Source organism: Poecilia formosa, unplaced genomic scaffold (genome assembly GCF_000485575.1).
Source record: "Poecilia formosa unplaced genomic scaffold, Poecilia_formosa-5.1.2 Scaffold214, whole genome shotgun sequence".
Taxonomy (NCBI): domain Eukaryota; kingdom Metazoa; phylum Chordata; class Actinopteri; order Cyprinodontiformes; family Poeciliidae; genus Poecilia; species Poecilia formosa.
The window spans coordinates 494,350-508,284 of NW_006800153.1; the positions used below are offsets into that span (position 1 = coordinate 494,350).

Below are 13,935 nucleotides of genomic sequence, written 5' to 3' on the forward strand. Positions count from 1 at the left end.
GGCCTGAAAAATGCAATGACCCAATCATTACTGTACCTGGACATGTATAACTATCAGTGCAGACGGCTGGACTGGAGGTGGAAATGCAGAATTCTTGCTGACCGACTGAGTCGGCTCAGCGGCTGCCCCGTCTTGCACTGACCTAATGATTTTGGAAAAGGTTCTAATGTTTAGTGGATATGTTGCACAGCTGTGCTGGAAACCAGAATCAGACTGGGACTGGCAGTGTGGTGTGGGATCCTCACTGTTCACGAGGCGTGAAATCGAGGGAATATGTCCGTGAAGCGGAGAGGACTTTCACTATTATGGAAGCAGGATGATCACAATAAGACAAGAAAAACCTTAAGGACCTGCAATCATTTTGTTCTGGAAATACAACTTAACTTAAATACAATTAACTTTAAGAGTCTCAAGTTGTCCTTATGTTTTCATTTTAAATATTTTTCTCACAAAGGAAACATTTTGGCATCATGGATCATTTAAAACAGACTGTAAGGATTAACTTTCCTATATTTTCTAATTTAACATACATAGTTTTGCTGATAAATTGTGTTGATAAAGATGTGCTGTAAACTGTAATACTTGTTATTTACAATAAACACGAGGAAAATATTGCATAGTGAACTTTAATGATTGAATTCATGGCCCTGCAAAATATTCATACTCCTTACATCCTACAACACATTTTAATGTATGTATAATAACAGAAAGTGGAAAGGAAATGATACATTCAGGGTATTTAGATTGTTTAACAAAAGAATGATCTGAAAAGTGTGGCATGTATTAATATTCAGCACATCTCTAAAGCCATTCCATTGCACTTCTGGCTGTATACTTCGGGTCGCTGTCCTGCTGGCAAAGACGCTCACAAGTTATTTTTTCTAGGTCAAGTCTTTGAGGGACAAGTCCAAGTCAAGTTTCAACTAAAATAAACAGTTTATCATCAAATTCATGACATCTAGGTCACCTCTAACTCTGCACTACTGTAGGTTAGGAGTTTACTGTTTGTTCTTCAGATCATTAAATAAATGTTTGATAATTATCAGTCCATTTTATATATACATAATGTTATTTTTTTTCAATCTTTTAACACTTATTTCTTTATCCAAAAATCCGGTAGTGACTGATTTGTATTATTATAAAAATTGATCCAATCTTCACAATAATGTATTATTTCTGTTGGTCTATCACATTATGTCCTACAACACACTTATAATTTTAATATGATACCTTTTCAGTAAACTGTATATTTGTTAATATTTCCTAAATGTCTAAGCAAAGTCTGTAGGTGAAGCATGTAATGGAACACTCATTTCATTTTATAAATCTGATTTGTTCTGTATTGAACCAAACAGGAGTAAACATAATTATTCCATATGAACAGAATATGATTTGGGGTGACAAAAAATAATGTTTCTTATTAATACTTCTGTGTGGACCTTCAAAGGCTGCTCAAAGTAAGATACTGTTGTTGCTGTAGTATTTATTTGAAGCTCTCTTGGGTTTTTTCCTGTCCCTGTTTTTGGCTAATTGCAGGAACATCAGCTTTGGTCACTAAAACTGGATCAACTGTCAGTTTATTTACATTCTACCTGGTCATGCGTGTGTATTCATAGGGAACAGTTTCATTGCTGACAAAGTGCATGACTACAGATTGGAGCAAGAATTGTCTGAAATAAAGAAACATTCCCAGGCGTAACACAGGATAGGTTTGGTCATTCCTGCAGTCACTGACCCGATGACTCAGCTTGTTTTCAGAACAGACCCTGAAACTGTAACTGTTCTGAAACAGTACGGCCAACTTAAACAGTAACCTCTTTAAATTGATGTTTTAAAAATCCCAAGACTTAAACAACATTTTCTGTGATAACCAGCTAAATTATGTAATAAAGACATTTGACTGTCTTCTGGAAATAAACAAACCATTATCTGTATGTGTATAAAACACACTAAACAATAAAAATATATACTGTAAGTGGATAAGAAATATTCGTCTTCCACAGTGTTTTCCCCGCTAGTTTCATTCAGAAAAAATCACTTTGTCAGGTAAAGGCACATTAAATAAAAAATGACTTTCCCCGATATGTTTTAATACGGAATAAGGATTAAAAGGAACAAAACAACTTACGGTGAGTTCTCTTCATCTCCAGACATGCTCCAGTCATCATAGGAGCCCTGCAGAAAGCAGAGCAAAAACACAGCCATCAGTCATGCTAATGAAGTGCCACATATGTCATCAGGAGCAGAGCAGTCAGAATGCATTACCAAGTCAGGATAAGGCTCTGTGACTTTTCTCAGTGGACGTCCAAACTTTATTTGGTCAACTGCAAAGAGAACATCAGAGTTGATATAAATTCTGTAGATGAACATGTTTGTACACAGATTTTACACAGCAGCTCAGTGGATCAGTAAATGTATCACTTGTTTTTTTCTGCTCTGACTTGACTGAGACACAAAGTGTGAAGATTGTGTTTGACGTCTAACCACAGTGAGCCTGAGCTGACTTCACAGAGCGTTTGAAGCAGCAAATGAGGAAACCGTTAAACCAGAAAGCAGAAGCTGCTGTCTCATATCATCCCAGTTAACTCACAATGTTTCTGATCATCTGCTTCAGGCCAGGAGGAAGGATCAGCACCGAATGCTCTGCAGTAGTTTTCTTAAACTTAACACTATGTGGGAACTATAAATAGAACAAGGAAATGTCAGGATTTTGCACATCATGTTCCTTTAAGAAATGAAAGTACATGCTTGAGATATTTTTCCTCTTCTCTGGCAGTCAGTGAGTTTACTAGCTGTGACGTGAAGATCAACTGAGAGTTCAAACACTCTGCTATACCAACAGGGAACATTATGTGCCTTTTAGACACATTGCGCTGCCATAGATCAAAGCTCTTTAGTTGGAAAAAGTTGATTCTCCACTGCAACAACCATATCACTAAAGTACTCAGCAGAGAGACAGAACCATCACAACAATAAAAATTCAGACTGCAGAACAACCTAAGCATAACCTCAGGTTTCCTCTGACTGTAATGATTCAACACACAGTTAGACACAGAGCAAATTTTCACTGGATGAGTGAAGCTTCCTCTCTTAAGTTGACAGATCCCTCTGTGATTATAGCCATGGTTTGGTTGCTATGCATATGTTGGACCACAAGGAACAGAGAGACTGGTATAAAGACTGCGAGTCCCAGGACTCACAGTCTTTCTCCTGGGACTCCAGTGTCACAGCGTGATCATGTGACACAGGTAAAAGACCTCACTTCGTCCCATCATCACTGTCAAAGGGAGAGATCTCCCAGGATCCAAAGTGCCTTCAGAATACGGTTAAAGCATCCAGTGTCTGAATCCTGGCCGAAGGAATAAGATGCTGGCTTATTCATAACTCAGCAGAAGGAATCTTTGAATTGTAGGTTCCCCAAACAGAGACATCGTCTGACTGTGTTACTGAATTGATGTTCCCTCTACTCCTTCCACACTTGCTCCAGCCTCAGAGATAAAAAGAGAACAGCTTAGACACTTCACTTTTTATTAATCCCACCTTCCTGAGAGAGAGAACAAGCAACAGCCCCTCAAGCTGACCCCATCACTAGCCAAGCAGCCTGCACCTTTATTTCCCCAGATGAAACGACGCTCCTGACATTTCCCTGGTTTTCCCCACAAACGCTGCAGTTTCACCAGGAAATGCTGCAAAAGCCCCTCTGACCACAACACAGGTGGAGACTGCCTGGTTATTAAGGATGACTAAAGTCAGAGGTTATGTCTGGGCAGAGATAAGTTAGCTTAGGATAAATAACTTGAATATTTTTTTCTGAATGTGTGTTACCTTTGTGTTTTTACATTGTTGATGATTAAATCTGAGCAGTAAGCCAAACTTTATTCTAATAAGTTTGATCTCTTTGGTAATGTGAGCTTGTCCGTATTACTATTATTTTCTTTCTTCTCTTTTTACCAACCTAAATAAAAAAGTTTTAAAATGTGAGTTTGTTAAAAAAAAATCCTTCAGCATTTTTAAATTGATCATAACTAAACCTGCTGTTGCACAATGCATATCCTGTGTTAATTCTGCAGCTTACAGTTCACAAACTGAGACACTGCAGCAACGCAAAGCCAAGGTGATGTAACTGCACAAAGCTTGGTGTATTGGGTGTGGTCAGCAGTGGTGAAGAAAATATCAAAGATCACACTCATGCTGTTTCAGAATGTTCCTTGCAGTCAGAGGGCAGAAAGTAAAGAAACAGGATCAGTAACACAGTACGAGAGAAAGTTTGGATGCAGACATGTTTACTTAATCTGTTATCTTTGTAAGATGCTGAGGGTTCCTGCCAAGAGGAATATAAAAGGTTAGATTCTTTGAACATATGAACTCTGAAAACAATTAAAGTCCCAAGATACAGAGTTTCATTCTACGCCAGAATGGAACTTGCAGCTTGTGTTACTGATAATGGATACATTCTTCATTTTTGAAGGAATATTTATGACGTTCTGAGCCAAACATTTTGTCAGCATGCACAGGCCTGCGATCCACCAACTCACCACATTCTTACCCAACCCAGTTCCACACTGACACTTCAAACACAGAGCCAAGCTTTGCAGCAGCAGCCCTCTGAGTCGCCTGAAGTAAATCTGAGGTATAGGTGTTTGTGGCTTATGTGTGAACACCAGACTGATGCATGACAAAGCAGTGGTCTGAATGTCAGGCTAGTCTGTTACACTAGACACACTGTGCAGGCCGGCAGAATGAAGTCACTGGGTGACTACATAGAAGCACTTGTGTCTGTCACACAGCAGGCATGTTCTTAGTGCCATCCTCTGCCTTCATCCCACATGTACAGAGCAGCTACAGGACAGCAGCAGCCTGACTGAGAGCTTGTTGTGCTCCTCCCAAATATGGCTCATGCCGCTCTGGACACGGAGGGTCATGGGAGACAATGAAGCCACTTTACAGCAAGTACAAGCAGCAAACACAGGAATTTCTCCATCTGCTATACAAGAACCACCATCAAGTGTATGTTAACATACAATGGAGTTCAAGAACAAACTGGACGTTCTTACAGAAAATATACCAACATATAAAACAGCCAAACTGACTGAGAGTTAAACGTTGGGAAACACTGGTGCTATTTTTCTTTCTGACATCTACTGTTAAGCCCAAAATTATTCATACCCCAAAATATTTAGATTTAAATTGTATTTTATTCAATCAAAGAGTTTGTTTCTGACAGGAAATGAGACAAAACATTGCAATGCAATTTTTATTGGCATTACAACAGTCAAGTCCTGGTTATGGTTGACGAGCAGTATTTTGTGTGTATTTGTATGATTTATTGATTTTTGGTGATAAGCTTCAAGGTTTTCATGTTTGAAGGCTTCCTGCCATCACCCTAATCATCTAAAGCTGCCAACACAGATTCTCTGTCAGACAGATACGATGAGAGCGACGTTACATCCTCCTGCATCAAGGTCAGAAACAACTGGAAGCAGAAACCAAGAGACCAACATCTAAAGAGAGGACTGGGACAGGAAAAACCTGCTTCCATCAGGTTGGACTCTGTTTGGATTGTGACTCATGTCTGTGTGTGTGTGTGTATGTGTGTGTGTGTGTGTGTTGAACTCACATTGTTCTTCAGAAGGGGTCCTCTCTGCAGGCAGATGTTTTCCTGCTGACTGAATCTTGTCTGGAGACATTTCCCCAATCTGTCAACAGCACCAGACCCATCAGTGTTTCACACAGGGATGGCAGTAATAATACAGAAAACGAAATGAAATTTTAACTGGAGTGCTGTGAAAACATGTTCATCTCCTTCCTGATTTCCTTTTTTTTTTTTTGCATGTTTTTCACACTTATTATTCACAAATGGTGAAAACATGGAACAGTGGTGATCCAGTAGCGCTCAGCCAACCATGATTATCCCAAGAACTCAGTGACGACTCATCCAAGAGGTCACAAAAGACCTTATAAAGTTCAAAAATGGCCAAAGATGAAAACCACTGCTGGTGAAAAACAACGTGCTGGACTCAGCTTCTCCGAAATTCATCTTGATGATCCCAAAGACTTCTGGGAAACTCACATTGTTGGCTTCTTTGTCATTAGCACATTTAGCAGAGAGTACATGAGTTTGATTGACTAAGACCTTTCTCCCGGCTCTGATTGGTTGTTTTCGGTTGAGTGATGCATTTCTTCAGACTGCAATAGCAGCACAGGAAGGAGGTGGAGGAGATCAATCTCATCACAGATTATCTGTCTCATACCATACTGTCGCAACATGGAAGGAGTTTTAGCAAATATGTATAAAAATATATTATTTGTAAAAGTTTCATTATGCAGCTTTAAAGAAATATTTAAATGTTGCTGAGCCCTGATGAGTCTCAGTCACTGACCTCCAGCTCGCTGTCATCGATGCTGTGTGTCAGAGCACTGTGCAGCTCTGGGTTGTTGGCCATGTCCAGCAGCTCAATGATCAGGTTCCGGGTCAGCAGCTGGGTCACAAACGGATGCTGAAACCACAACAAGATATGCTGAGCTTTCTCCATAAATGGTTCAGAGACACAAGTCACTGCTCCAACAACGGCTTTACAGTTTTTTCTGAGCTGAAGAACTAAAAAAAAACTAAGCAGTTTTTGTTTAGTTCTTTAGAAAAATTTAGAACTAGATTCTTCTTGCAGTTTTCATTACATCATTTTAATGCTTTACAATATAAATTCCATCTTAACTTCAACCTTTCTTCAGTCACAGAACCTCTGTCAGACTTATTTTTGTCTGTATAGCTGAAGCTCAAATTGAGCTCATAAATATTCAAGACATCTTTTTGTAAACTCTGGTGGCTGATTAATTATAAAGTAGGAAGAGCCATTTAACCTGCAGCAGTGTCTCTGCAGAAGGTCTTTTACGGGGGTTTTTATTGAGAGCCATCTTCACAAAGCTGTGGAAACCTGCAGACCTGCAAAGAGAGGAGAGTGACAGGAGGAATAAAAACAACAGGTGAGAACATTCATTATTTCCATGCATAATATGATTGTGAATAAAGTATAAACACTTTAAATAATAATGTTAGGTTGTTTCCTCCTGCCAGACACTGAGCTATGATCAAGATGGACAAAGAACCCCGCAGCAGGAGTAGACGCCCCGGAGCCACAGATGGGCTGAAGACTGTGCTTTGTAACCTCTAAGTTCCAAAGACTGTGGCTCAAACCACAAAGACAAAGAATGTGGACAGTGAGAATCCATCAGAGGAAAAGAAGACTGAACTCCAGTCTGCCTTCCACTCAAGGAATATTTAAGTCATTTTCCAGAAGATCCAATCTGACTGGGGTATAAAAACCGCTCGGTCTCCAATAGCCTCCACTCAGCATCCTTCAGTTCCAGCATTAGTGAATGACAGGTTAGTTAAACTGATTTAATTTTACTCTTTGAATCTGCACTACTGAATTAAGCTGCACTTGCAAATAATTACTGAAGAAGCATCTAAAATCTTAGACTTGGGCCTTCAATTATTTGAGTCGCCTTAATCTTTAGTTTTTTAGTGGTGGTAAAAATGGTGTTTAGGTATGGTTCATAAATTTATGGGAGGTTTTCAAAGGTTGTCCTAAGCCCAATGTAATTAAAACAACATCCCTGAGGCTCCATACGAGTCACTAATGATGCCTGACTCAGAGTCAAGGGCAAGTTGCAAAACAGAAAGAGATCGACCGTTAATGGGTGAGGTCTGTGAATCCTAGCTGACCGCATGGCTACTTAATCTGACTAATTCATTGAAGGGAGAGGGGTGGGGATCCTTAAACCAGAAAGAAGGATTTTCTTCAGATCCAGGTCAGGGTAAAACTCAGCAGGTTTAGGAATCTCGGTAACCAGATGAAGAGCTGATGTTAACCTCTCAGGGTAAGGAGTTGGTTGAAGCAGCTTTAAGAGTGACAGTTAGTCTTTAATATCGCTGAGGAACACTGGCTGAGCAAAAGGCTTGAGACAAGGAACCTTTTATTATATCTGATAAATAGTCAGATCCAGGTTTAAACTGACAAAGGCTTTAAGGTTTTGGTCCTGTAAAAATATTAACCCTTTTCTAAACAACTGCCTCCCAAATTCTGCTGCTTGACAACTGAAACTGATTTTACTGCTTTAAATCAATCTCTGTGTTTTGATAGTATCCCAAAAGTCAATTACTGAATCCCCCAAACCATGAGAGATCCTGAACTGGGTTTTCTGTCATCATTCCTAGTTAGTAAAGGCCAAATGGAAAGGAAGACATTTGGTTAGAGTTCAATGTGGCTTTCCAAGTAAGCCTGAATGCCCTTCAGTGTGGGTGAAAACCAGGGAATCTGGAGGTTAAAGGAGAGAAAGAGGATTTTATGTGTAGAAGCTTTGCTATGAGGCATAAGATGGGAGTGGGAGGCCAGGTGTGGTCTTTTCCCAAAAGTTTCATTAGTACCACTTTAACACTTACTGACATGGTTGTCCCCTGGCTGCATGTGGACATACTAATAATATATAAACCACAATTTCTAATTCTTCAAAATTTGATAGTCCTTTCATAAAACACACACCTGTCTTTTGTCCAATTCTTGTGTAAAGTTGCATCCCTCAGGTGTCATTTGTTGTTTTTTTTCTAATTTCAAACATGCAAATATTAAACAAAAATAACTAAATACAATGTAAACAAAGTGACCTCAAACCTCCACATACGCCACACACTGGAGCTGAGGGAAGTTTGTATTCACTGAATCCCACCTCACTTTAGTTTAGTTAATAAGTCTACACATCAATACTCCTAAATACAACATATAATCAGAGACTATAACTAAATAATAGTAGTAGAACCACGTCCTTTATTTGACCGTTTCAAACTCACTAATCTAAAAGCACAAGTTTTTAGTTCAGTGTTTTTTTCTTAAATTTCTCCATTTTGCTCAGACGTTTTAAGCACAGATTGAAAAGTGTGCTGAAAAATTGAAAAAAAAAAAAAATTCTATTAGAAAATGAAGAAAAAGAAACTAATGTCTCTGTGACAGACAGTAGCAATGCCCCGGTAAACGGCCCCAAAGCCTCGTGATTTCCTGATGTCTGCCAACAAGCTTATCACAGAAATGATTCATTTGAAGGACAACAGGTTTTAAAAATGAGATATTCCATCAGGATTTAACTTTTTTCTTTGTTTCATCTGTAAGGCCTATATGAACATTTGTTTTATTCACAGAATTTTAATTACCTACATATTCCATGTTTATTTTATATTTACTAATATGAAAAGAAGAATATCTTCTAATTTCTCATCACGATTGCAGACTGTCTATATGTCAGCTATATGGATTTAAAATGTAATTCATGTATAAGTTCTGCTAAGAAAGATTCCAAAAAGAACAAATTATAATCTAAAAAAAGTCAGACTGTCTGACAAACTACATGAACGATAATTTCCTGTTTCACAGAAAGGTTCATCTTCATCTTTGGACCATTTCACCTGCTACTCTGCATCATTTTTAAGCAGCTCAGTAAAACTTACCACTTGGTTTTATCCTTTAGTTTTGGAGGCTGGAAACTGCTTTTGGACATCAGCATCAATGCTCTGAAACACATTTCATTACAGAGGATAAATTGACCTTTATTGCTCGCCATAATGTGTTTTCTGTATTGTTCTCCGGAGTCCAGTTGTCTCCTGTCTGAGTCACTCTGCCAGCTGTCTGTGCTGACTCACCTCATTGGGTGGAGGTCAAACATGGGCGGCTGGAGCTCAGCCAACTCGATGGCAGTGATGCCAACAGCCCAGATATCACACAAGTGGTTGTAGCCGCCCTTCTTCTCCACTGCAGCCACCTCTGGGGCCATCCTGAACAGGGAAAGGGGAGGAGACTGCTGGTCAGACCAGTGAAACCAGTGGTCAGAGTGAAGTAAACACTTTAGGATCCATAAGACATCCGAGTTTAAGGTTTTCTGAGTCAGCTGACAGAGCAATGTAACAAACAACATATTTCAAAATAGATTTTACAAACTCCATGACCCTCATATGTTTATGATGCATGCTGGTTGTTTGGATTCACTGGAGCTGGTTCTAATAAAAGCGGAAAGGTTCTGTGTCCTCTGCAAGTTTAGTCCTGCTGTGTGTGAGTGTGTGTGAGAGTGCGTCTTTTGTGTTTCTGCTCCTGCTGTTTCCGTACAAGGTTCCAAAATCAGTGTAAGCTTCAGCACAAACAGAGAGAGAGAGAGAGAGAGGGAGAGAGAGAGAGAATGTTCTCATATTCCTGACTGGTGGGAACCAGTCCTTATCTCACTCTGCTGTAGATCAGATAGATCTCTTCAATGAATCATTCTGGATGGTGGTGCTGTTGGCAGGTAGGAGCTCCAGTAGCAGTCAGTCTTGCAATAAATCTGAAGAGGCTTCTGACTGAAGACTGTTGCTGTGTGACAGTTCTTTGACTCTGATGACATGCTAACAGCTCAATATCCATGAAATGCTGACCAGATCTGTGTCTGGTCGTCTGATTAGAAAGCCGAGTGTGTGCAATGTTTCTATAGCAACGGACCATTTGCTAAAGTCCTTTGTTATATAAAGAGTGGAATAAGAATAGTAATATATTTCAAGTGTCATGAACTTACATTTTACATGCTAACGTAACATTAAGCCAGTTGAACAGTGTCATGATAAAATGCTAAAGTTCTCACAGAGCTGGAAGAACAGATGAGAAAGAGAGGAAAAATAAAATAGGCCTATACTACCATCTGACATGCATCTCTGCATACACTGTATGATATTAATGTACCTTGTAATTCTGATGAAGTAAAGCTCTGTTGAGCGTTTTAATTTAAGACTGTTTGATTCTTCCAACAAACCCATGAACACAGCTGAAGAACAACAACATGAACAGCTCTATGGCGCACAAGGCTTCCTGCAAGTCTCACAGGATTTCTGAGGATATTTTGCAGATTTTCATTTCAGTTCAAGAAGAATACTTTGCATGGAGAGCAGTAATTTCTTCAAACGTTTGAGAGAATACACGAGGAGGGGAAAAAAAAGAAAAAGTGATAGGTCTAAAAACTAACAGGAATGCTAACCTGAATGTTTAACACAATCCAGACACATCCTTGATAAAGCTACTTCATTTATCATCTTGGGAAATCGTCTTCTTCATGTAATGCTGCTGTTTTAGTTTTGCAAACTTAAGTCAAGAATAAACAACCAATGTCCAAAAAAAAAAAAAACCTCTGAAATATGTTTAAAAGGCCTGGAAAACTATTTTCAAAAATGTCTCTTTAGCTGGAAAGGAAAAGGAGCCGAGGCCGGATTAAGAACAGTAGAGAATATTCCCTTCTTGGGAACATTCCAACCTTAACTTCAGGGGGTTGGAATGCAAATGGAATAAATTCAAATGGAATAAATGAGAAATTATAGAACAAGTGTTTTTTTACAGGAAGGACATACAATAATAAAAAAAATAATTTAAAAAAATAATAAAATATGTGTAAATGACATACTTAACCTTAAAAAAACATTAGTTAGTTGTCTGAAGTAAACAGAGGTTCACTATTCAAGCACAGTCTGTTAAATGAATCATTTAGCAATTCTAAAGACATGGAGTCCAAGCTGCTTGTTAGGCCAAACCTGCACCACGCTCTGCCTGTCAGACTGAAGTATGAAACATTAGATTGATTGTTTGAAGCATGAACTCCACTGTCTGTCCCAGACACCTCCAACATCAACAGTTTGGGTTAACTCACCAGTAAGGAGTTCCAATAAAAGACTTTCGTTTGGCCACTGAAGCGCTAATCTCTGCTGCCACTCCAAAGTCAGCTACACACAGCAGGAAGAAGACAAACACACAGTCATGTTGGAGGCTGAAATCCAGCACAGATAGCTTCAGACATGCCATGGAGTCGACACTGTGGATGTGCACACTGGAAAAACACAACTTATTACCAATTAATTTTGGTCTAGTTAACTTAAAACATGCTCTTACTTCTTGCTGTAAGGTTTCTTGTAAGATCATTTTGTTCTGTATTATTTCAAGTTTACAAAGACATTTAGGTAAGACTTTATTTGACGCATCAGACTGACATGACACTGTCATACACGTGACATAACAGCTGTTATGAACATGAAGGAGTCTTCATGACTGTTGTAATGCAAAGTTGACCATTTTAATGGACTTTTAATGCAACTTTGCAATAAAAGTGTCATTATTTACCGAATGACACTTCATGACAACACTTGTAAACAGACATGAAGACTCCTTCATCTTCATGACAGGTGTTAAGTCATGTTTATGACAGTCATGTCAGTCTTATGCACATCCCGTCAAATAAAGTGTTACCTAAATATCTTTGTAAACTTGAAATAATACAGAACAAAATTACCTTACAAGTAACCTTACAGCAAGAAATGAGACAATATTTTAAGTCAATAATTGCTTAATATTGATGAAAAAGTTCTAGTTCCATTGGTAGATTGTTTCACTTGTTACATGAGAAAACTGTTATTAGAAGTGAAATTATCTCCCAGTGGAGCTAGTGCTTTTTCATGCAGTGTAAGTGTCTGTGAAGGTGTGTAAGTGCAGATCTCTACTTGCCCAGCTTGACGTCACCTCGTTCAGTCAAGAGGATGTTAGCTCCCTAGAAGATGCAGACACACATCTAAGTTTGCATACACAGTATATCCCACAGTTTACCAGATTTTATCACTACCACAGTCAGACTCAGAGATGCCATACCTTTATGTCTCTGTGCATCTTGCCTGTTTCATGCAAGTGATACAAACCCTGAAAAAAAGGCAGAAAGTAATTTAGATAAACTCCATACAAATATAGTTTTTATTATGAATTATCTTAATTCAAGTATGTTAAAGATTATGGAAGATTCAACTGTCAGGGAGATCCAGATCTATAAAGCATCCGACTCACTGTCTAAAACAGTTAAGCAGCAAATCTAGAACCCAGAAGAAACGGCCGTACTGGGCATGTTGTCAAGACAACCTGCCATCACACCAATTACACAACAAGAGCCACCAACATTGTGTCATGAAGTTAGACTGTTGGATATGAACTCGGCCTGTTTGTCTTGCAAAGAGCATTGAGATAACATTAGAACTGGTGCTACATTTACAGGGAAGGTCATTATGGTTCATTCATGGCTCCATGAGAGGATTAACAAAGCCTGATTACCCAGTGAAGACCATAGAGTCTATCAGTGTGCCACAATGACAGTAAGACACTAAGGTTTAGCTGGTAGGCTGCAGCAATATTTCTGTTTAAAGTTAACTTTAATAAAAAATCATCAGCAGTGAGATGCTTTGAGCCAAAAAGCCTTACCTGAAGGGTTTCCCTGCACACGAATGCGATCTGTTTCTCTTTTAGTGGACCCGTCACTGCAAACAACAGTTTGATTAACAGCTTAGAGACCAAAAAACCTGAATGTTTTTTTTTTTTTTTTTCCTAAAGTTGGCCTTTCTTTCACAATAATAAGAAAGTGGAAGAATTCTGGAATTTGCTAATTATAAAGTTTATTTTAAGTTTACATCATACAGTTTGGTCTAATTTTATAAGATAAGTGCCAAAGTATAAATTGAAAAGAAAATTCCTCAGAATGAGAAACATATCAGAACAAAATGAATGTCAGTTAAACAGGACGACTTCAAGGTCAGCCATAGAAAGCACTAAGTGTGTTCATACCTTGGTACATGTCCTGAAGCGACCCCCCCCCACAGTACTCCATACAGATCCACAGCTTGGTGTTCCTGTGGAGACACAAACCTTTCACTGCTGCTGAAATGGTAGCTTAGTGTCAAGACATAAATAAATCCAACATGAATCAACTAATGTCAGACTCCTGGCAGCCTCTCTAACGAGCTCCCAGCTTGTCTTTTAAACATGCTTTTTCTTCAGCAGTGGAGTCTTACATGATGAAAGTGCAAACAGGCCATGATGGTTGGATGCATTACATATTGTTTTTTTG

At 38.8% G+C, this 13,935-nt stretch overlaps 1 protein-coding gene across 7 annotated transcripts in view; it reads right to left on the reverse strand.

The window, feature by feature from the left end:
- The window catches only part of map4k2 (mitogen-activated protein kinase kinase kinase kinase 2), a 36,944-nt gene that overhangs the window by 12,181 nt on the left and 10,828 nt on the right, over window positions 1-13,935 (reverse strand). For all 7 annotated transcript variants that reach the window (XM_016679550.1, XM_007567854.2, XM_016679547.1 and 4 more), the window contains exons 4-15: window positions 13,653-13,717; window positions 13,293-13,348; window positions 12,696-12,743; window positions 12,555-12,597; window positions 11,707-11,779; window positions 9,689-9,820; window positions 9,497-9,559; window positions 6,859-6,940; window positions 6,381-6,497; window positions 5,618-5,696; window positions 2,266-2,324; window positions 2,129-2,175 (exon numbers count right to left, since the gene is read on the reverse strand). In XM_016679550.1, the coding sequence (XP_016535036.1) occupies window positions 2,129-2,175; window positions 2,266-2,324; window positions 5,618-5,696; window positions 6,381-6,497; window positions 6,859-6,940; window positions 9,497-9,559; window positions 9,689-9,820; window positions 11,707-11,779; window positions 12,555-12,597; window positions 12,696-12,743; window positions 13,293-13,348; window positions 13,653-13,717 (864 nt within the window). The remainder of the gene's footprint in view (window positions 1-2,128; window positions 2,176-2,265; window positions 2,325-5,617; window positions 5,697-6,380; window positions 6,498-6,858; window positions 6,941-9,496; window positions 9,560-9,688; window positions 9,821-11,706; window positions 11,780-12,554; window positions 12,598-12,695; window positions 12,744-13,292; window positions 13,349-13,652; window positions 13,718-13,935) is intronic.